The sequence below is a fragment of the Chaetodon trifascialis genome, chromosome 6 (genome assembly GCF_039877785.1).
Source record: "Chaetodon trifascialis isolate fChaTrf1 chromosome 6, fChaTrf1.hap1, whole genome shotgun sequence".
NCBI classification, from domain to species: domain Eukaryota; kingdom Metazoa; phylum Chordata; class Actinopteri; order Chaetodontiformes; family Chaetodontidae; genus Chaetodon; species Chaetodon trifascialis.
Window position 1 is genome coordinate 24,784,911 of NC_092061.1, and position 21,807 is coordinate 24,806,717.

General features: G+C 41.4%; 3 protein-coding genes and 1 non-coding gene across 4 annotated transcripts; 3 read left to right on the top strand and 1 right to left on the bottom strand.

Moving 5' to 3' along the window:
- Positions 1-23: 23 nt before the first annotated feature.
- anapc7 (anaphase promoting complex subunit 7) lies at positions 24-5,132 on the bottom strand. Its single transcript, XM_070965396.1, has 11 exons — positions 4,930-5,132; positions 3,847-4,033; positions 3,517-3,636; positions 3,132-3,243; positions 2,824-2,977; positions 2,576-2,718; positions 2,239-2,356; positions 1,909-2,105; positions 1,583-1,807; positions 1,264-1,414; positions 24-1,147 (listed from the first exon to the last, which is right to left on the bottom strand). Exons 1-11 carry the CDS (start codon positions 5,028-5,030, stop codon positions 958-960), a joined length of 1,698 nt encoding a protein of 565 aa, XP_070821497.1. The 5' UTR covers positions 5,031-5,132; the 3' UTR covers positions 24-957.
- A 567-nt stretch (positions 5,133-5,699) lies between these two features.
- trnam-cau (transfer RNA methionine (anticodon CAU)) lies at positions 5,700-5,772 on the top strand. Its single transcript has one exon. It is a non-coding gene; the product is annotated as a tRNA-Met (tRNA).
- A 1,270-nt stretch (positions 5,773-7,042) lies between these two features.
- Positions 7,043-12,688, top strand: LOC139332899 (ubiquitin-conjugating enzyme E2 G1-like). Its single transcript, XM_070965073.1, has 6 exons — positions 7,043-7,192; positions 9,737-9,839; positions 9,948-10,045; positions 10,260-10,438; positions 10,560-10,667; positions 10,763-12,688. The coding sequence occupies exons 1-5, from the start codon at positions 7,150-7,152 to the stop codon at positions 10,644-10,646; spliced, it is 510 nt and encodes a 169-aa protein (XP_070821174.1). The 5' UTR covers positions 7,043-7,149; the 3' UTR covers positions 10,647-10,667; positions 10,763-12,688.
- Positions 12,689-15,372: 2,684 nt separating this feature from the next.
- On the top strand, positions 15,373-21,596 carry rad9b (RAD9 checkpoint clamp component B). Its single transcript, XM_070965193.1, has 11 exons — positions 15,373-15,406; positions 15,680-15,750; positions 15,927-16,064; positions 16,244-16,358; positions 16,630-16,729; positions 17,206-17,312; positions 17,511-17,617; positions 18,543-18,607; positions 18,895-19,017; positions 20,629-20,842; positions 21,459-21,596. The coding sequence occupies exons 1-11, from the start codon at positions 15,373-15,375 to the stop codon at positions 21,594-21,596; spliced, it is 1,212 nt and encodes a 403-aa protein (XP_070821294.1).
- The last annotated feature ends 211 nt before the right edge of the window (positions 21,597-21,807 follow it).

Consider the following 21,807-nt stretch of genomic DNA (forward strand, 5'->3'; position numbering starts at 1 on the left):
AGTGGACTACTACATTCATGTCATGAGTTTTTCATCCTTTTATTATACACTTTCAAAATATGTACAAAATACTATAAACATTTGTCTTGAAATGGTTAAGTAATACTTCCCAACTTAAGAATGAGCCAGTCATAGGGTTATTTCTTGATACAGAAAGGCAGACTCACGGACGACACACACAAGTGATAATGTACATTTCATGACACATTCTCATGTTAAAATCAAGATGATACCTTTAAAAAAAGCAGCAGAAATATGATACATAGTCACCTTTTCACAGACCCTCTGTTTGCCTGTTGGAGACACAAATTCACCACCTTTATTGTATACTTTGACGCTGCCCTTGCCTCCTCCTCTGTAGACAAGTCAGTCAGGTTCAAACAACACAAATACATCATCTTTGCAGTCCTCTGTGACACACATCAAGGATAACTCGCGCCGTTTTTGGCCTGAACAACATTTCCCCATCACACCAGCTGCTTCAGTCTACATTTCCCAGTACGCGTCTCACCTGGGAGCAACTTGATCTCAAGAAGGATCAGAAGCAGGCCTTTTTAATACACGACACTCACTTTGTAATGAATATAAATTTAACTTTGAGTTGGACTCTGCACTACCTGGAACAGTGATGCTTTCATTCAGGTAGCCAGACTGCCAGGAAAGATGAAACAAAGAAATGCTGAAGAAAGAGCCAAAGAGACATTAGTTGACTTTTTTTTTTTTTTTAACAAACATGGAGCAATCGAGGTGTTGAACAATACGTCTTGCTTTTCTCTAAGCTTGAGTGTCTACTAGTAAGGCTGTACTGGAAAGCAAACAGGCCTCGGCTCCACGGTGACGTGGCTGATCTGCTTGACAGAATGATGGGAAAACAGCATCAGAGCCCACCTTGTCCTGTCTGACAGGCTGCAGTGTGTTAGAAGGTGGACCTGCCCGTGTATCCTTCAGCGGCCGGGGTCACTGCATCCCAAACCACTGTTCCTGATCAGCCCATTGTGCTGCTTCACTGTCACTACCCTCCAGATCTCCGTCCTCTCCACTGCCTTCCATGTCGTCGCCGTCTAGCTCCACCGTGGCATCTGTGGGACTCTCCTCCTTCTCCATCTTCTGCATACCTTCTAAAGACTTCTGGTCATTGGGATCCAAGCTTAGGGGAGGAAACAGAATAAAGACAGTTAAGCTTGTGCTGTGTGTCCCCATCAGAAAATCCTCTGACAGCAACATATTCTCCAGGATTAGAGGCAACGCTAAACCTCTGGTTACCTTAGCGCTATGCTGTACTGATCCATGGCTTCTTGGTAATCATTGACAGCCACCAGAAAATCTCCCAGCATTCTGTGCAGGACACAGTCACTCTGATTGGCCAGGGCGTTACGAAGGAGAGCGATCCCTTCTTCATACTTCTGTTCCCGGCCTTCACAAAACAAGACAGTTTCATTTCCACCTGTGCATCCATATTCTTTTTCTTTATGGAACTGAGTAGATTTGCATTTCTGGGAACTATGTCACTGCTTTAGCTGCTGAGCAAAAACATGTACATGCTGTGAGCATTTCAGAGGCTCGATCTAACGGTGGTACGCACTGAGCAGTTCGGCCTTTTTGACCACAGCCTTGGTGTAGTCGGGTCTCTGGGCCAGTGCTCGATCCAGAAGGGTCTTGGCTTTCTCCTGAGTCACAGGGTCTTCCAGGCACACTGTGGCAAGGATGGTCAGAGTCTGTGCATTGGCCCCCAGAGTCTTATAGATGTTGTTGGCCATTCCCATCGCCTCTCGAATCCCATTGGATGCCAGGTAACAGTCGATCAGACCTGTGAAGGGACAGTTACTAACGCTTAAAAGCAGAATAGAAATGTGCAACATATGAATAGACAGAGACCATACTACGCTAGAATAAAGAAGCCACACGTGCCTTCATAGCAGTCGAGTCGGCAGGGTGCCAACCGCATGGCCTCTCTGAAATGGATGATGGCTTCTTGAACACGACCCATGTTTCTTAGTGCTGCCCCCTTCAGGAGGAGAGCCTGCACACTGTTGCTGTTCAGCTGGATGGCCTTGGCTCCCAGGTAGAGGGCTCTGGAGTAACGCTTGCTATAAAAGCTGTGACAACTGAACAGAAACAAATTCGAAGATTACAAAAACTTCACAGGACAGTGAATTTCATGTAAACAGTGACTTATGTGCAGTCTACTTGTCATGACACATGCACAGGCCGACTGAAGCCGCCTGCTCAGAGACTCACCCAGAGATAACCCAGGGCTCTGCATGCTGGTCTGAGATATTAAATAATCGTCCTCCCAGGACTTCAACATCCTCCAAGTGTCCTTCGCGGGCCATCAGGTATCCATAAACATCCATTCCTACAAGTGCAAACAACAGAACTGGTACTCCACAAATACAGCAAAAACTGCCATGTTTCCATGTCTTGTTTATGACAGCGTGCAGCTGGTGCAAGCCTCCACACCTCACAGCACAATGACTGTCAATTAAGCCATGAAGAGAAAAAATGGGCTTAACAGCAAAATACATTTTAACAATGTGTTACAGCTGAATCAATAAAAACTCCTTTCATCCTGCACCTTTGATGAGGTAAGGGTCCAGCATCTGAGCTTGCTCAAATTTGAGAATGGCATTCTTGGTGTCACCTGCCCTGAAGTACACATCAGCCAGGCTCACCAGGAGGTCCACATTGTCCCGCAACAGAGACTTCTTCTCAAGAGAACTGAGACAACAGATGACGGAGACACATCAAACAATCATGACCTTCACCATAAGCAGGAACAGTACTATTCCAACACTTTGTACAAAGCATTGCTGCCCTGCTCACCAAATAGTGTTGATGGCTCTATAATTGTCCCCTGCGTGTATGAAGGCATACGCTTTGACCCAAACAGAGAGCCATTCCAGGTTGGGGATACTCTGGATCACATCCATAGTCATGGACGCCACCTCAGCTCCTCTGACTGATAAAGAGAGAAGACCTAGGAAAAAAAAAAAAGCAAAGTTCATTTTCAATTAGGTCCATACATTAGAGCAAGAGATTCACAAAGTCCAAGCAGAACTTTAAGGTAAGGTACAAGCGTCTCGGCAGGCTAAACGTTTGTTGGATGAAGGTGTCTCTGTGACCATGCATACCAATGATTGCATCTAAGGCGAGGGGACACTGTCTGAGGACCTCTTTGTAGCTCGTCACTGCAGAACGCTCCTGGCCAGCTTTCCTGTACAGGTTAGCTAGCATCATGTTGATCTGAGGCGAGAAACAACAATAAACATCCTTCTTATCACAACTGTTACAAAAAGGGAACAAACTCAAAAATGTGCAGAATTCATGCAAAAAAAGAACTAGTAGTCATTGTTTTGCTTTCTGACAGTCTTTACAGCCAAAGCTGACACAGACAGCTGCTTGAAATAAAGACGTGGCCACACATTATTATCCTGCCTGCACTGCCTGTACAAGAAAAAGGCACATAAAGCATGAAAAAAAAAGCTGATTACAGTAACTATGGGAGTAGCAGCCTACCTTTGGAGTCCTCTGTCTGGATGGAATCCCATCGAGCACTGCAATGGCATCTTTATCCAGTTTCAAAATGGTGTAGCATTCAGCGATCTTGTACTTTACCTCAATTTCTGATGGCAAACTCTGAAAGGCAACATTCACTGTCATTCTCTGGTTTATATGTTTACTGGAAATTCAAGTAAAGAACTGTGTCCCACATCAAGAAGGTGAACAGCCAATGAAAACAAGTATTTCTGCAACTGTTGTATCATCTTGCAGTGTGTAGGAAATCTGCTGAGACACACACCCGTGCTATGCCTTCAACTGGCAAACATATAGTCCTTACTAAAATACCTGTGCCTGTATGTTAGATGCCGCTCCGCCTGTAGAAGTACGAACTTTAGATGTTTTGCTGAGCACCTTCTTCTGCTGCAATGCCATACTGTATTTGCAGGCAGCATTACGATATTCTTTATCATGAAAGATAGCATCGGCGTGGTAAACCAACAACTGGTACTTCTGGGCCGGCGAGAACAGCTCTCTGGAATCAAAACAAGATACAAATAATGAAATAATTAGAATCAGAGTAGGCGCAACATAAAAAATATGTTTTTCTACTGCAGTGTGTTAGCTGAAATGCTAATAGCACAAACACTTAATGGTCTCATTGAATAACACAGAACACAGAGAAGAGAAACTGAATAAAAACTGTAGAAAATCAAGTTCATAAAAACATTTACAGCCAATCAACCTCATGAAGAATACTCCCCCCACATGAAACCAAAACAACAAACAAGGACAGTGACAGTGTCAATTGATCTAAAGCTCAGGAGAGGACAAAGTAATCCAAGGAGTTTGTATAAGAAGTAGAGGCATCCTGCTTCCGCTGTCTCCTACTGTGAAGAGTTAATGTTGAGCTGCATCAGAACAAAAACACTGAAACACTGTACACTTACTTTGATTGTCACCAGGCCACTGTGTTTGAACCAATCCCACTACATCACACTACACCGAGATTGTGAAGACGGGAAAGCAAAATTAAATTTGAAAAAAAAAAAATCAACATTGTATGTTGCAAGTCCCGCTTTACAATAAGCGCTGATGGATTTAAATTCACAATACTTCGCCCTAACAGCCAATAGCAGGCACCCGTCACTGTAGGAGACTCGACATGACTATTTCTTGGAATCGAACATCCACCGTGTCCCGCACCATAACACAAATTATATTTTTTCCAATGTAATTGCTCGGACTGTGTATTTTGTGATCGTCTGTTTATATTTATTTAGAAACTCGAGATGTTTTACGATTAGAATTATTGGTGTTATTTGTTGGTGACCAGTTAGCTTTGGGCTATCGCTGTCACGGGCTAACCACACAGTACTGTAAGACAGCATTCTTCGGGAAATAGACGGACCCCGTTCTGATAATACTTACGGATTGTTATTACTCATCGTCAATAACAAACTGCTCAATATCCGAACATTAGAGTGAAGGCCAGCAGCAGCCATATCCCGTACATGATCTATTACATTCATTTTCGATGAAGTTGAGGGCTTGCTTTAGGTTTCCGTCTCAAGTTAAAAGTTTGGGCTTGTAAACAGCTAATGCTAACTAGCTTCTAATGTATTAAATATGGCGCCGAGCAACCTTCCTTCCGCATATCGCTGCGTTTAGGTACTCTTCACAAGCTCGTGCTTTCAACTAAAGAATTTATGGAAAATATCATATACTATATTAAGGAAATCTACGACTTTGGCAAGCAAATTTAGGTTTTTATCGAGTTTATTTTCATGTAATAAATAATAGGTGAAATGTATAGAGTAAAAATTAAGTAAAACATTTAGCTCGAAATTTAGGGTGCAGGCATACGTATGTCCGATATTCTTGAAAGCATCCTGTGTATTTAGCGTCGCAATATTTTCTATTCAGTAAATTATGTTAAACTACGCACTATTTGCTTTATGAAAATACATTACATAAATATAATCAAAAAGATATACAAAAAGACTTGCATTGGGTTTGGTTATAATGTCCCATAAATCTTTCTTAAATTATGCACACACACACACACACACACACACACACACACACACACACACACACACACACACACACACACACACACACACACACACACACACACACACACACACACACACACACACACACACACACACACACACACACACACCATTGTACACAGAGCCTCGTTGGCGCAGTAGGCAGCGCGTCAGTCTCATAATCTGAAGGTCGTGAGTTCGAGCCTCACACGGGGCAGAATATTTTGGATTGCACGGTGGAACCAGTGGAAACACGGTCCTCTCACATCTGGAAAATCCTGGTTCGAATCCCGCTGTGTCATCTCACAGCTAGAAGGTCCCGGTTCGAATCCCGCTGCGCGCTGGTGGCGTGTCCTTCCATCAGTGCCTGCTCGAGGAAAATTATTCAATATATATTTCAGATCAATTTGATCTGAAATGTGAATATTCTAAATCAAATCAAATCAAATGTATTGTCACATACACAGTCATACACAGTATAACACATTGTGAAATTCTTTGGTGCCCAGCTTCTGAACAAATCTGACAAATATGGTTAAAAAGAAATTGTGAAACAATGAATCAATATAGCTAGTAATTAGTTTTGGAAAAATGAATCAATAAAACCAGTACATAATAATACATAGAATATTAAGAACTAATGATAACATCAGTATGACAGAAATGTATAGCAGGTAGATGAATTCTAAATTATGCGTAAACTCCTGTGTAAAGCCACTGGAAGATAGATAACATTGACATTTGGAGCAATAAATTCACAACAGTAAATGACCACTTACAGTGTTATTTTATCATATTATAAAATCATCATTGTTTCAACAATATTCAAATAAAATACTTTAATTGATAGCATATATTTTCTTTTATTTATTTATTTTGCACTTTGACAAGAATGTCAGAGGGTTTGGGAAGAACTGGTCTTCTCACCTCTGCATGAATAAGGCCAGACATTTTTACAGACCAAGTCACACTATCCACAATAAAACATACCCAGTGGTCTGGGAGCCTCCATACAACCCAGTCCACTGGCTCAGGAGGTAAAGTGGGTCGTCTACTGATCACAGGGTTGGTCGTTAGATTCCCAGCACCTCCTCTGCTCGGGCAAGACAAACTGCTCCCGACAGATTTTCCATTCATGTCAGATGATCCCTTTGCTGAGACTTGATACATACAGTACTTTGATGTTCCAGTTGGAATCACACCTTCCTCTGTGAACTGACTTCTAATGGTCTAACTGCAGTGTATGACATATCAGTCGGGAATCAATCAATCAATCAATCAATCAATCAATCAATCAATCAATCAATCAATCAATCAATCAATCAATCAATCAATCAATCAGGAAGATTGAAAAGAACCTTACCTGTTTACTGCCTGTTGATTTGCCAAGAAACGCTGCTCTGAACACAAATAAACAGTGAGTCCGAGCGCAGCCGCGCATGCGCACAGCTAAAGGCAGCAGCTGAAGCTTGTGTCAAAACACAGAGGAGAGCAGCAGCAGGCAGCGCACGATCGCACTCCGATTTCAGCTTTAGCTCTTCTTTTTCGGAAAGCATTTGTCACACAAAGTGTTTTTCGTTTACGCCAGCGTACCATGACCGAACAATCAGCATTACTTCTTCGAAAACAACTGGCAGGTAATACGAATACAAAACTGTAATCAAATACACACGATATAAAAGCTGCTCACCTAACGGCTAACGGTAGCTTCTTTTTAGCTACGCAAAGCTATGTTTACGCCATAGGAGTAAGCCCAGAAAGCTAACCAAGCACTATAACGGCTCCCTTTATCACAGCGCTCCGGGATGTGGTTGAGATACTGTGATTGTGGAAATTAATATATGTATATCAGAAGTATACGTGGCTCACGTAACATGAAAGCTAGATCGGAACCAGCACTGAGTCCCAACACCAGCCTTTGCTAGCGGGCTAGCAAGTTCGACACTAGTTAACGTTAGCCAACGGAACAAAGGAATAATCAATCCAGGGACTCCTCTGCTCTGATGACTTTAGCTTTCATAATGATAGCTTTATACACCCTAAGCCCCTCAATGTGCCTCCATATCAGTAGCAACTTGATTGAAATTACAAACTCACCATTTCGCTCTATAAGATAATATCTATCGTAAGGTTTGTGTGTCAGATCTGGCTCGGATCGTAACGCTGGTCGGTTTGCGGCGTTTAGCGACGATCCGCATCTCCGTGTGAAAGCACTCCACTGACAAACTCTTATTGTTCTCCTTTGGCCTGTTTTGGAGAATAATCAGCTCTAGCTTTATTATTTGCTGGGCAGTGTCTTTTCTACTAATCGCCAGACACACGGACCCGCTGCTGGACAGTTTGGTCTGCAGCTGACTGACAATGTCCCCTGTCGGCAAGATGAATGATTTGTCACATCAGTTCATTCTGACACCACTTGATGATCAAGCCGAGCTTATTAAAACTATGATTGCTGCCCATCATGGCAGATACAGCTGAAGTCACACATTAGAGATTTGGTCTGAATCATGTAATAAAGATCTGTTTATAGTGTTGGTACTGTAGGAGGTCAGAAACGTCTTGCTCCCAAATCTGTGATGCTGCCTTCAAGATGAGGTAAAAGATATCTGAGCTACGTGTATCACAGTGTTATGAGGGTCAACATCCCAGACAATGTCTAGTCTTATCGGGGCACTGATATTATGTCAGTAATTTCCCAGCTGGACACTGTAACCAAAGTGACCTACTTTGATTAAGTTAGACCTGCTGTGATAATGTAGGCAGCTTGATAAAACCACTGATGGTGGACAGGATTCAGGTTTTCCCATGGTGCTGAAGTCGCAGCACCCATCCACCACTGCAGCCATCATCCCGGTCTCTGACTGATTTAGCGTGTTGTACTGTTGTACAGTACGCTCATTTGAGTTCCTCTGTGCGTGGAGATGGACGTGAATCACTGCAGTTGATTCAATTCAGTTCAGTCGGTGATTCAGTTCAGCAGTGATTATTATTTCTGGAGGCCACGATTTGATTCAGTGAACATTTGCCAAGCTGTTTAGTTATTGACCGATGCTGCAATGTGAAACTATGACTTATTCTCCTGACAAACATACAAAATGATCTTTTCAAATATTCTTAAACGAAGAAAACGGAATATTTCCTATTCTGATTAAACAAAAGTTATATTAGAGGAATGCTTGAAGCAAATTAGTCTGTGTTAGGGCTGGAAATTCTGAGGCACCCATTTCACACACCTTCTTATATTAAAAATTCTATTATTCTAGCCAAAATCCCATATCTGGGCCAGAAAATTGAAACAAGGGCTCAGGAGCTCAGACCAGTGCTATTCATGCTTTACTGTTTAAGAGTAATGGTGTTAATTAAAGGGGTAAATGCTATACTTCATCCTTATTCATTCTGGTCAGCAGCTGTTAACCTGCTTTATATCATTAATATGTTGTCAATGCAAACTCAACATTTCCTGCAGCTGCTTGTAGAATTTCTATCAGCAGCTGTTTACTAAAGGACGGAAACAAACATGCCGCTCACCTTGTATTTACCTATACCTTCCATCATACGTCACCACCGTCAGTACAGATTCATTATGGCTGCACCTCGTTTTCATTATCCTCTCAGTGTTTACTGGGCACCTGCTTCCTGCAGCAGCCAGGCTTTTTGCTGGTGTTGTGCTGTTGTGGTCTATTTTAAAACCAGTCTAAATCCCAGTTCTGCATTAACACTTTATATTTAACCTCTCTTAACCGTATGAGAAATCACACGCATCTGTCAGGACAAATGTTCAATTCCCATGTAAAGGTTTTTAGTTCGAGTTTTGGTTCCAAAGCATTCGTCTGACATTCACTGAAACCTGGGTTACTGTACTGTAGTATAATACTGTATGTTACTAGACAAACACCCTGATCTGGCTGTAATGGAATATTTTAAGCAAATACATTTTCTTGGAGCTTATACAGTGTGCAGACCACCTCTTTCTAATATCTGTTATATTTGTCTAGCACCTGTAGACTACTTGCACAGATGTGCACACCTCGCTTCCCTTGCTGTAATGGAAATTTGCACATGCTAATTTGTCAGACTGCACCAGTAGTCTTGTCGAATGATTATCTATCGCTTCTGTGAATTTAGTATTATTTAATTTCCAGTTCTTTGTACTAAAGAAAACTGTGTGCCTCTCTTTCCAGAGCTCAACAAGAACCCTGTGGAGGGCTTTTCAGCTGGTCTGATAGATGATGATGACATATATAAATGGGAAGTTGTGATCATTGGTCCACAAGATACCCTTTTGTAAGTCAGAAAATATTTGGATAAGAATGTCTTTGGTTGAGAAATCTAAAAATTACTGTTTAAATTCTTAATTTCTCATTTGCCCTTGTTGTGTTCTTTGTCTTGCAGTGAAGGAGGGTTTTTCAAAGCATACCTAACCTTTCCCTATGATTATCCACTACGGCCTCCAAAGATGAAGTTCATCACTGAAATCTGGCACCCAAATGGTAAACACATTAGTAGACTCTGTGATGTTACACGCTTCAGATCTTCACTGCTGTCACTTGTTCTGGACAAATACATACATTTTTGCTTTTTTATTGGATTATTTTGAATGTTTTTGTGATTAAACAGAGATGAAGTCATCCAGGCTGTGACTTTAATTGTAGTGCCATCACATTATACTGGCTGCAGTTAAACTCATGCTCCCGTTCTCTACAGTTGCGAAGAATGGAGACGTTTGCATCTCAATTCTGCATGAGCCGGGTGAAGATAAGTTTGGTTACGAAAAGCCAGAGGAGCGCTGGCTTCCGATCCACACAGTAGAGACAATCATGATTAGTGTTATCTCCATGCTGGCAGATCCCAACAGCGACTCACCAGCTAATGTGGATGCTGCGGTGAGTTACTCTGCTTATCCCCTTCCCCTGACACTGGAAATCCTTTTTCATTCATGTTATCTTGGCGGGTTGAGTAAATTGAGGCTGTGTCATTGAAAGAAATGTGATGTTGCTTCCACAGAAAGAGTGGAGGGAGGACCCAAACGGTGAATTCAAGAGGAAGGTGGCTCGCTGCGTAAGAAAAAGTCAAGAGATGGCATTTGATTAGGAATCAGCTGTAAATTCCAGGGTAAGTAAATTGGATTGTTTCAAGAAATAGTCAAATGTGAAACCTTGCTGCTCGAGGTAAAAGTAATTCTGATTTCTTCGTGTTGTTTGTTTCAGTTAAAGGAAATGCCTTCAGAGGGAAAATTTCAGCAAAAGGCTTTTGCACCCCTTGTTTTGCCAGTCAAAGGAATTGGTTGGCTTCAACCACGTTTCTGTGAACGGTTGTCATTTCCCGCAAGATGAGCCAATTTGAGAACCCTACCAGCGAAATTAACCTGTTTCCTACCTGGAATTGTATATTTAATGTTATTTATTTTGAAAAATTAATGATGTAAGATAATGTCACTACTGTAAATTAACTTGCTTTTTTATCTGCTGCTGAACAGTTTCTACTTTATACCAGGTTTCTTATGCAATTTAGTGGTCAAGATTGTGTAAAACAAAACAAAAACCCGTTACCATTAGGTCATCACTTGTCCTCCCTACTGAATGCTTACCACCAGATTAATGTCGGCCCAACAAATCTCTGTCAATAGATGTGATTATTTTCAACACTGTCATTGAATCACCGTTGCCTTTGTTGGCTACACCTCCTCACAGTGTGCTTGTTGTGTAGAGGGTCGGGTTGCAGAGTTTTAGTGGCACTTATAAAGAGTTTTCATACAGTCTATTTTTCTGAGAAAAGGCCTCCTGTTAGCGTTTTCTTGTGCTGGTGTAAGAGGTATAAAACCATGACTCTCAAACCTGCATGATCCCCTCAAACAGCTCTCTTATGTATTGTTGCTAGCTGTGGATGAAAATGGAATGGCTTACTCAGTGATTTGAGAGTCACTGTTTTATAACATATTGACTTGTACAAGCACAGCTAATGGTAATAGAAGGTTTGTGCCAACTTCTCAGGATCAAACTTCATTAGAGTTTTGATTAGCAATCGGCAAACTGAACCTAATGTTCCTCCACACGTGGCGCTCTTGGTCACTGAAGAGATCTATTAATTATCACGTAGTGTTTTCGCTCCGTTATTCTAACTCATGGACAACCAAATACAGTCTGTGAAAAAAGCCTAAGCTGTGATCATTCTGCATGTGTACTGGTTAACTGGTATCTGAGCTTACCTCAATTTAAAAGGATGACAAATTTGAAGAGGATTGTGGGTGTTTGAGTTCTTAGTCGATTAACATGGGTATTTCTAGGGGCTCCACAGTAGAATTAGGCAAGTCGATCATACTTTGTTTATTGTGGCGCGTTTGGCTTTCAATCAGTGTGGGTAAATGATGATGTGTAAGTCACTTTCACTCATGGGTTTAGACTCCGAGGACTCTGGGAAGCTTGCTGATTAATGCTCAACATCTTGAGTTGTGATTGGTGCATACTTAGGAAATATTTATCACCTTTATCACTGAATTTGGGTTGTAATTCTTGATAGAGACTTGAAGTTAACTCACCACTTAGTAAAGTATAAATACATGTTCTGGTGGGAAATGAACACAATACTGCATCTAGGTTTTATTTTGAAAGGAATATCCACAGTCGTGTTTGGGTGGAGTCTGGAAACCATTGGCTTTTGCTCACTTTCATTGACGGTGTTGCTGACGAGTAAGCCATGAAGACATCTGTTTTTAATTCTGTTCTACTTTACTGATCTGTGACTGACATTGAAAAAAAAAGCTAACCATCTTTTGGCGCATGCAATCAGGTTTAAAGAAGTTGGGTGTGTTTAAATATGATACCATTGTTAGTACATTCTGGGTGAATGTGATGTGTACAGGTAGTAGATTTCTGTAGACTTGATGATCACATAACTGCTGTTGACATTACCTTTTGAAGTCAGAATTTTCTAACCTACCATGACCTCCTCTGACCGGTGTTCACTGTATTTGCACAGATTCGGTGCGTTTGAAATGTCATTAAGCAATACGCCCTGAAAATGGTGTGTCCAGGTAATCCACCCTAACGCCATTATTTGTTTTAGTTTTTTTTTTTTCCATTTTGTGTCAATGCAATGTATATTGGACATGATGCTCAATAAAGTGTGTAAACAGAGCGGCTTGTAATTTTGTTTGTGTTTTACATTTTAGATGAGAACACACTCTGGGTTCAAGTGTATTAGACCTCTGCTCTGTAATTGGAACCCTGGGAATGGTGTCAGATTTCAGGGCTGGCTTCATTTCACACTAATAGTCTCTGCTGGCTGCATCACATACTGAGCTGATAAAGATGTTAGCAACCTCCCTGACAATATCCACAGGAAATATTTGGTTTGTAACTAACAATGAGAAAGCGTGTTACATTTGTTGAGCAGCTGAAAAAAGAAAACCTGTTGAAAAATGGAAGTGGTCACATCCTGATGAGGTAAGGCCACAATGTGAGTATTAACCCCTTTAATGGATGAACGTAGATGATGGATTCATATCTTCTCAAAACTGGAATTCTTGATTTTTAGGTCTGCAGAATCTAACAGATGCACAGATGGTAAGTCAGATATTCCTTTCAATACTGACAGACATGAATAAACCTGTTTTCATTACTGAATTACAAAATTGATCACCTGAATGTAAACATCTAAAACAAAACTGGATGCTTGCTTTCTAATTGGCAACTAAACGTTTTGGTCTCACTAACGGGCTGCTGATAAGTTCTGTAAATTCTAGTGATGGAAAAAGCATTCAGATCTTGTGTAAAAATAAAGAAAAAAAGTAAAAGCCCTGAATTCCAAATTCTACAAGTAAAAGTGCAAAAGTGCTGTAAGCAAATTATATGTGAAAGTATTTTGTTTTGGCCCCTTTCAGATATTCATATATTACTGGATTATGATTACAGACCTGTTAACATGTAAGCACATTCACTGTAGCTGGTGGAGGTGAAGGTGGAGCAAATTTTAACTACTTTATTTACTGTTGGGCACATAATATAATATTTTAGAGGCCTTTTATTTTTCTATGTAAAATATTCTGAAAGGTTACTCGTAACTTTTTCTGTCAAATAAATGTGAAGTCAAAAGAACAAAATTAGCTTCTCAAATGTTGTGGAGTAGAAGTATAAAGTAGTTAAAACTCATAAAGCAAAAGTAAAGTATCTCAAAATTGTAATTAAGTAGAGTACTTAAGTAAATGTGTAGTAACTTTTATGAAGTGGACTTTTCTGAAGTGAATTCATATCATAAACACATATAAAGTCAGATGGATGCACAGGCAAGAAACACAATTTTAAAATAGATGTATAGATAGATGTAGATGTTGCAATTGTCAAAAAATAAGGCACTGTTGTTACATTTTGCATTTGGCAGGCTTTGAATGTCTACCTAGTCTGCAAATAATGGACAAGTACAGAGGAACACACATCAATGTGTCTGCAGGCGGCCAGCACATGAAGATGATCCACATTCCCAAATCCATGATGTCTGCACCCTTCTTACAGGTGAAAGAATGAGATAGTATATGTATGAAGGTTACTGTCATCCCACCTTGTATGATAATCACATCAGGTCTTGTTTGTGTCTCAGCATCCGGCCCTTTCAGCTGGACAGAGACGCTACCTTTGCAGCATAGCAAACATTTACAGTACAGAGCACATGAGGCAGCAGATGAAGCAGCACTACCTCAACGTGCTGCACGCCTGTGTTCAATCAGGTGCGTATCCAAGTTCCTCAATCATGAACTTCCACCACTATGTTCCATCTTATGCTGTGTTTTGTATCTCCCAGGTGAGAATCCCACCTGCAGAAGAAGGTATGGGGATTATCAGCACAGAGAGAACAGCAGGTTCACAAAGGATGCAGGGAAGGATGTGGCCAAGGGAAAGCCACGAGGGCAGAGGAAGAGCACCAGCAGCAGTACTGCTAATTCTGATGTCATACTTCCAAAAATAGTCCACAGATGATGATATGATGGCAAATGGTTTTACAATTGGAGGTTTTAAGGACCTTACAGCGAGTGTTTATGTTGATCTTTGTATCAGCACCTGCTGTATCACACACATTTTCAAATATGACCAAAGATTCTGTACAGTCAGTTTTACACAGACCTTTTCATATTACAAGCACTACTGCTTCTACTACTTCTACTACTACTGCTACTACTACTACTACTGCAGTTATAGTACACATCATAATTGCATGTTGTTCTGTTTGTTGAATGTCTATAGCTGTAGTATTTGTGCATATACAATTGGCAACATACATTTATAAATATTATGTTGGAGATTCTGTTGTCCCTGAGCTCTAGCAGTGAGAATACACACACACACACACACACACACACAGATACGGTATGTAACGTGATTGTGTCTTGAATGTTACTAATATATGCTAATGTGTTTTTTAATTATAATTGATATCTGTATATTCATTAACTTTTTCAATGCCGGTTTTAATATTAATCATATTCTTTTTTGCGTGACTATGAATGTTACTCTGGTGGATTAATGTGCACTGTGCACTTGTTAAATCAAACGATAAATAAAGACCTTAAGATAACTTGAAATATTTTGGGGCCATTTTCTTCTAGTGAATACAATTATCAAATCTTACATTTACCTCTCTAATGCCAGCGTGACTGCATTTGTTTTTTTGTTCAACTAAGCTAATTCGCATTTATCAGGATAATTCCTCGTGCATCGCCTGCACGCGCTGTTTGCACACGTCCCGCTGTGAGCTCGTGGTGTTACGGTGGGATTCATTTTGATGCTGTGGGAGCTCCTGAGGTGAACCACATCTGTCAGCAGAAAATATGAACTGTCTTCTTGAAGGGAATTGTGTAAAAGGTAGTGATTAACAAGACGAATAAAATATGAACCTTCATAGAAGTTGTAGCAGCTTGTAAGACATTAATTATGGATAAAAGACGATGCTAGCTTAACTTGGCTTCCAACTAATTAGCTAAGTTAGCCACTATAGTTGTGGTGTTTTCAGTGTTAGAAGCACGGCCCGTCCACAGTTGACCCGCTTCACGTTGAGAGAAAAGGCTGGCTTAGCTATAGTGAGGCCATTAGTGTGATACAAACCTTGAACTCTTCTGGCTCCTTGTTGTGTTTCAGTGTTTGGAAAGGCTATTCATGCGCTGTCACGGATTGGAGATGAACTGTGGTTGGATCCCATGGCCCAAGGGGTGAGCAGTGTCAGCTAAAACTGGAAGGGAAACAGACTTCCACCCTCTCTCTTTATTTTTTTAATTAAATAGATTTCATTATACACCAGGCCTCTATATGGGCCCTCTCCAGGCATTGGGGCCCCTCTTTTTTCCTTCCTTGCAACATCTTGACTGAGTCTCTCTCTGTCTTACAGCTGGCACTGAGGGCAGTGAATTCTGCTCATTCTGCGTATGCCTGCTTCCTCTTCTCACCGCTGTTCTTCCATCGCTACAGCCTGGGATCAGTGTCCAAGCGGGGCAGTGAAACAATCAAATGCAAACTTGTCATGAAGGTATATTCTCTTTGTACACGGCTCAAAGTGATGTCACAGCCCACTGCACAGGGCAAACACTCAGCAGTAGTGGAGTGATAAAACCAGAGCTGAGCTCAGGCTTACACAACATGATCATGTTGTCCTTTTAAGACTCTGATGACAATCTTGCCTGAAACACGTCATATCTGTTTTTATAGTCTGTTCTACCTCTTTTCCGGTGTTTGACGTCTATTGAGCGTAATGTGGAACGATGTCAGATATCAGTCGGCACATCCAGTGACCAAGTGATGATCCAGTTTTTCTGCAGGCATGGTAAGAAGCATTCCATGTTGTATTATAAACAAGCTGCAGGCAAAGGAAACGTACGGGATTTTTAGAGACCTGTCCTGTTTGATTTTAAAGAAATTTTTTTTTTTCATAATTATTTGTAAATGATCTTCTAAAAACTCTGAACCTTTTTATTTGGCCAGTTTTCTTTTACTGTGTTCAAAGGCCTGTCAGCATCATGCTGCACACACTGCATTGCATATTGTTAACGCTTGGTGGCACTGTGCTCCAAATATCCTGTCTGCTTTTGTGATAGGAATCACTAAAACCCACAACCTGCGTTACCAGGAAAGTGAGGCTCTGCAGGCAGTGTTTGCCTCGCACCTCTGTCCCAATGTGCTGAAGGCTCCTGCCAGGTTAGCAGCTCACTATTCTGTTACCAAGTTAGAAGCTCAACTTTCTATTACACACAAAATGTCAGGGTACATTTCAATGACTGCACAGGACCCTACAAACAAAACCTTAAATATTTTAAAGCTTTGAATATTCTCTATCTTCTTCTTTTCCTGACAAGTGGATTTACTGTGACGTGAACTGAGTATATGCTTGCTTCAGTCGGATTTGGCAGCCCAGTCTATTCAATGGAGAAAGAATAGGCATTTACAATATTTTCTTCTCTCAGCTGACTCTGGCCAACAGTCAGATGAATACCCTGAAGCACATGCACACATCTTCAGTGCAATTCATTTTAATGAGCAGGTTTGACAAGAACATAAACATTAGTAACATATAGACTTAGGGAAGCCATCATCCGTCAGTGGCACAGCACTGACATAAGGCTCTGTGCGTAATGCTTAGGTTGATTGTACGTGGGTTTGCTCTACCTCTGCAGGCTTCTTACTGATATGGTGATGCATTTCCCAGTGTCCCAGGAGGAAATCACTCTGTCCATGACTCCTCTGAGAGTCAGTCTGAGAAATTACTGTGAGGAGGGAAACGGTGAGCTAACACTGTACTTTTATCTAGCCCAGGCCCACGGCAATACTCTTGTGACCAATATCATAAACTGTTTAAAAGTCACTGTAGCACCAGCTTTGAGATTGAATTTGATAACACAGCATATTTAATTCCTCAACCACATTAAACACTAAAAATGTTGTGCAGACACAAGTTGACCTGTATGTGCTAAAGTCACAGATCACATGAGGACGATGCACACTGAGATGTCCTTACACCCAGACGAGTTTGACTACTTTCAGGTCGGAGTGGACTCGGACATAACCTTCTGTCTCAAGGAGTTGAGGGTAACATGGTTATTTTTGGAGGCTCCCTTTATGCTGTCACATGAGAATATTATGTGTGTGTTTCTTTGTGTGTGTATGCAGAGGGTGTGTGTGTGTGTGTGTGTGTGTGTGTGTGTGTGTGTGTCTGTGTGTGAGACTGGCTCACCAGGAGCATTTCATGTTTAAGAGGTTGTATTTCTGGTCCTGTAATCTGGATACTCGAGTGTCGTAATGCATCTGCACCCGGCTCTGTGCATCTCTTCCATGTGAACTTTCCTCTCATTGCTGTGACCCGTCTTTATAGCAAAGATAGTGTGACCTAAGTGACGCATACTCTGCCACTCAGTGGAAAAAGTAATTGAAGTTACGAGTTGCAGAAATTATAGGCTACACATGTGTTTGTATTTAAGGGCTGACTCATCTTAAGTCCATCATAAACTATTAATGTTTTGAGTAACAAAAACAAAACATTGTATCTTAGAAAACTAAAATGCAATTTCCAGAATAGAATTTGTTTAAAAAAAAAAACGAAACAAAGCAAAAGCACTTGGTTGGCTATTTGTAATTTGGATGAACAGTGTTGTGTTGTGTTAGTCTAGTTAATGAGACTTGACTTGCATTAACACCCACAACTCTTGTCCCTAATGTCTTGGAATGTGTGTTGGACGCCCCGCTGTGAGGCTCCTCATTAGCCAGCCTAGTCTTCTTGTTCCTGTCAGTTTTGGAAAATCGGGTTTGGATGGATTAGAAGCCAGGATTTAAGTTTTAGTCAACCTCAATTTACTCAAGCATTGATATTTCTCTTTGGCCTGAAAGAAGCCGTTCTAAACATGCTGTGACGATGCTCTCAAAATGATCAGCTCTCACAGAGTCATAGTCATGACATGGATGCACATAAGCATAGCTCAGTTTTTGCCAGTGAACTGCTGCTCTTCTGTTTTTCCAGGGTTTACTGTCCTTTGCAGAATCACATAGCCTTCCAGTGTCGGTCCACTTCGATGCTGCAGGAAAGTAAGTCTCTTTGCCATCATGATTAACTTGAACAGCATTCGCATCTCAAATTACAAGGACCAACGTTAGTGAGAATGGTGCTGTACCACAGGCACTGACACTAGACAACCTCAAAATTCAGTCAACTATTTTGTCTGTGGCTGGTGCGTCTGATGGCATTACCAGCCATTTTACCAAGTACCAGTTGTGGCAAGTTTTTGTGTTGGTTTCTTCAAATGAAGAGATAATGTAATTGTATTTCTGTTACTGTCAGATAATGGTCAGTGTGTTGTTTATGTTGTTTGCAGGCCCGTGCGCTTCTCTGTGGACGACATGGTCCTGGAGGCTGCTGTGGTGCTGGCCACACTCACTGACTCTGAAAGCAGGGGTCCCTCTCAGCCTGCAGAGGCCCTGGCCCCTGCCACACCCAGGTAACAATCACTGTGCTGGCTCCAGCCACACTGCCTCTAATCCTGTGTGCAGTAATTAAGATCTGTAGTACCCTCAGCACAGCTGCACAGATAAGGGTAAGAGTAATTCTCTTGTTATTTTGACCCGGCAGCGTCCTTGTCACAGCCGAAGCCTTCGTAGGTCCAGTTTCTCAGATCCACTTTGACAGTGTATCCGAGAGTATAATTGAATCTTCCCACGGGGTTCTACCTGAGCTTCTCTCCTGGCTCTCAGTCAAAGCAGTTTGCCCTCATTGGCTGTTTTTAGCTTCCTTAGAGGGCATAGTGTTACCACAGCCAGCCTTGTGTCTGTAACAGAGATAAATAGGGCGAGCTCAGGACGTGTGGGGTTACGTTAGAAGCCTGTCAGTGTGACAGTCTGTAATCCCCTCATCTCCGCTATGCTGGCCTGCTTGGCTGTTCTGCCCATGTCTCTGTCCTGTTCGCCTGACTCTCTCCCTCTCTCTCTCTGTTGGTCTCTGGGCGGATCTTGTTCCAGCAGTCCCAGCAGTGCCATTGAACATCTGGTCCATTTGTAACTTGGTTAGCTCGTGTGCACTGCAGGGAGTCTGCAGAGACACGGCTGATCTGATGAGCAGGAAGTTTCTGTCCCCACTGCCAGGAATTCAACTACAATCTGCCCTTCTTAATCTGTATTTTCTGCTTTGACACGAAACAGTCAGGCTGTTTCTGAACATATGCATAATATTTTTGGTATTTGTGGCATGCTCACAAGAAAACTCGCTTGCCTGCTGCCTCAGGGGCCTTTTGAAGTAGAACTAAAGAGCCTCAGGTTGTCTGGAGACTTTTCAAAACCAAAAGCTCTCTTTACGTCTTCGTGCAGTGTTCCTCTTTATACTTCTGGTCTGGTTACTTCTCTGAGGTTGATGACATGTAGTGTGGTTACATGCAGAGTTGTTTTGCTGTTTGCTTGCACCACACCACTAATGGCCACTTTCAGTATCAGCTGATATAGAGCTGCACGCCCTGTTAATGAATGTCTTCGTAACGATGAATAAACAAGATCATGATATTTCCTACAGAATGTGAATGTTACACAACACTCAAACTCTTTAAATTGACAAAAATGTCAGGGTTATTATCATAGTTATTCTCTTTGATTTCTGAGTACTATTAATATTGATTTATTAATATTGTCTGTTTTATTCACAGTTTTATTATTGAAGGCAACAGAGACGCAAGGTCTGTATATAGACAATATATGGAAGTGTTCCCCAGGAACAACATGTTTCCTATCAGAGTTGCCTAAAAAGTGTTTTGTCCTTTTTCCAGCCATAGTGTTGAGTGAAATTTGCTCTTTGGTGTTTGTGTACGTCCCCTCTTTTTTATTTTTACTTGATAATAGCACTGAGGACTGAGTGGTAATCCACATGCTCAGGAGTCAGATTTCACTGAGACATACTGTCAGATTTTTAGCTTGCTGCTATCCAACATGGCACTGCACACCACAATTACACTGCACACAGTGTCACAGCTATTTTTGACACCTCAGGAACTAATCATTATCTCTGGGTAAAGACAAAAATCACTGCCAGCTTACCACACAGATGAGTGTGTTGTGTGTGATTCCAGGTGTGCAGATGCTGCTGTTCTACCTGTGGGTTCATGTGAGGCAGACAGCAGGGAGCCTCAGGGTGTTCCTGAGGCGATGGAGCTCATAGCATCCAGCCAGGGCAGCCCTATAATCAACAGCCCTGCTTCAATGCTGCGGCTGCCTGAGACTGACGACTGTAACCGCCTCAGTGAGGCCTGTGCCAGTGCCACTATGACTCCTGCTTCCTCCACGGTAACAAGATCTTCCTGTTGATCTTTAATGTTTGCTGGGAAGGCCGTGTGGCCTCTGCTTGTTTCCTGCAGCTTGAAGGCTTTACAGTGTTGACAGGTTGGGTGGCATTGTGGAGTGCCTCAGGTGCTTATTTTGACCTCTCCTGGAGGTATGCCCAGAATGCCATAATGCCTCACCCTAAGAAGTGTGACTGAAGAAGACAAGCAAGGTGACACAGTGGATGTGGGAGATGGAGAGATTTGTATGTTCTGTTTCAGCATAATTGATCTATTTTATTGGAATCACTCAGATCAGACTTGTTTCCTGTTTTACAGCTTTTCTGGCTGCCACCTGATTGTGTTCCTCCGTGTTGAATGTTTAGTCTGAGTACAGTCTAGTCTTTTAATTTTTTTGCTCCCTCAAGGTGAATATCATCTTGTCAGACCAGTTTTTAGAAACTTAGCACAGCACTCAGTTTCTTTTATTGGACTGAGAATTTAATTTTAAACCCATGACCCATTTTCTTCACAAAAAATGATGAAAAAAAAAGTCTAAATATAAGAGCAACTCGTTTCTGAAGCACCAAACTCTTGTTTTAATAACACCATGACATGACCATGTGTTCTTTTCCCCGTAGATCTGTTCCCTCTTGTTCAGGGCCTTGTCCTCAGAGCAGGACAGTGATGGTTGTGCCACCACAATGCCTGTTCTGGCATGTTACAGCGATGAAGAGGAGAGTCTGAAGGAAGACAAGACAGGAAGCCCTTCACTCTGAAAACAGAGCTGTTACATACATTTTGACTTTTTGTGAAGCTGCCATCACATCTTTCATAACTGTAGCCATAATGATAAGATCTAAATGAATTAATACTTACTGTAATATATTTTGTATTTTAAATAGTTGTTGCTTTGCTTGTTGAAAATGTTTTAATAAGTTTTCCCTCAATGTTCAGTTGGAAATTCAAGAGAATGTATTTATAATGATT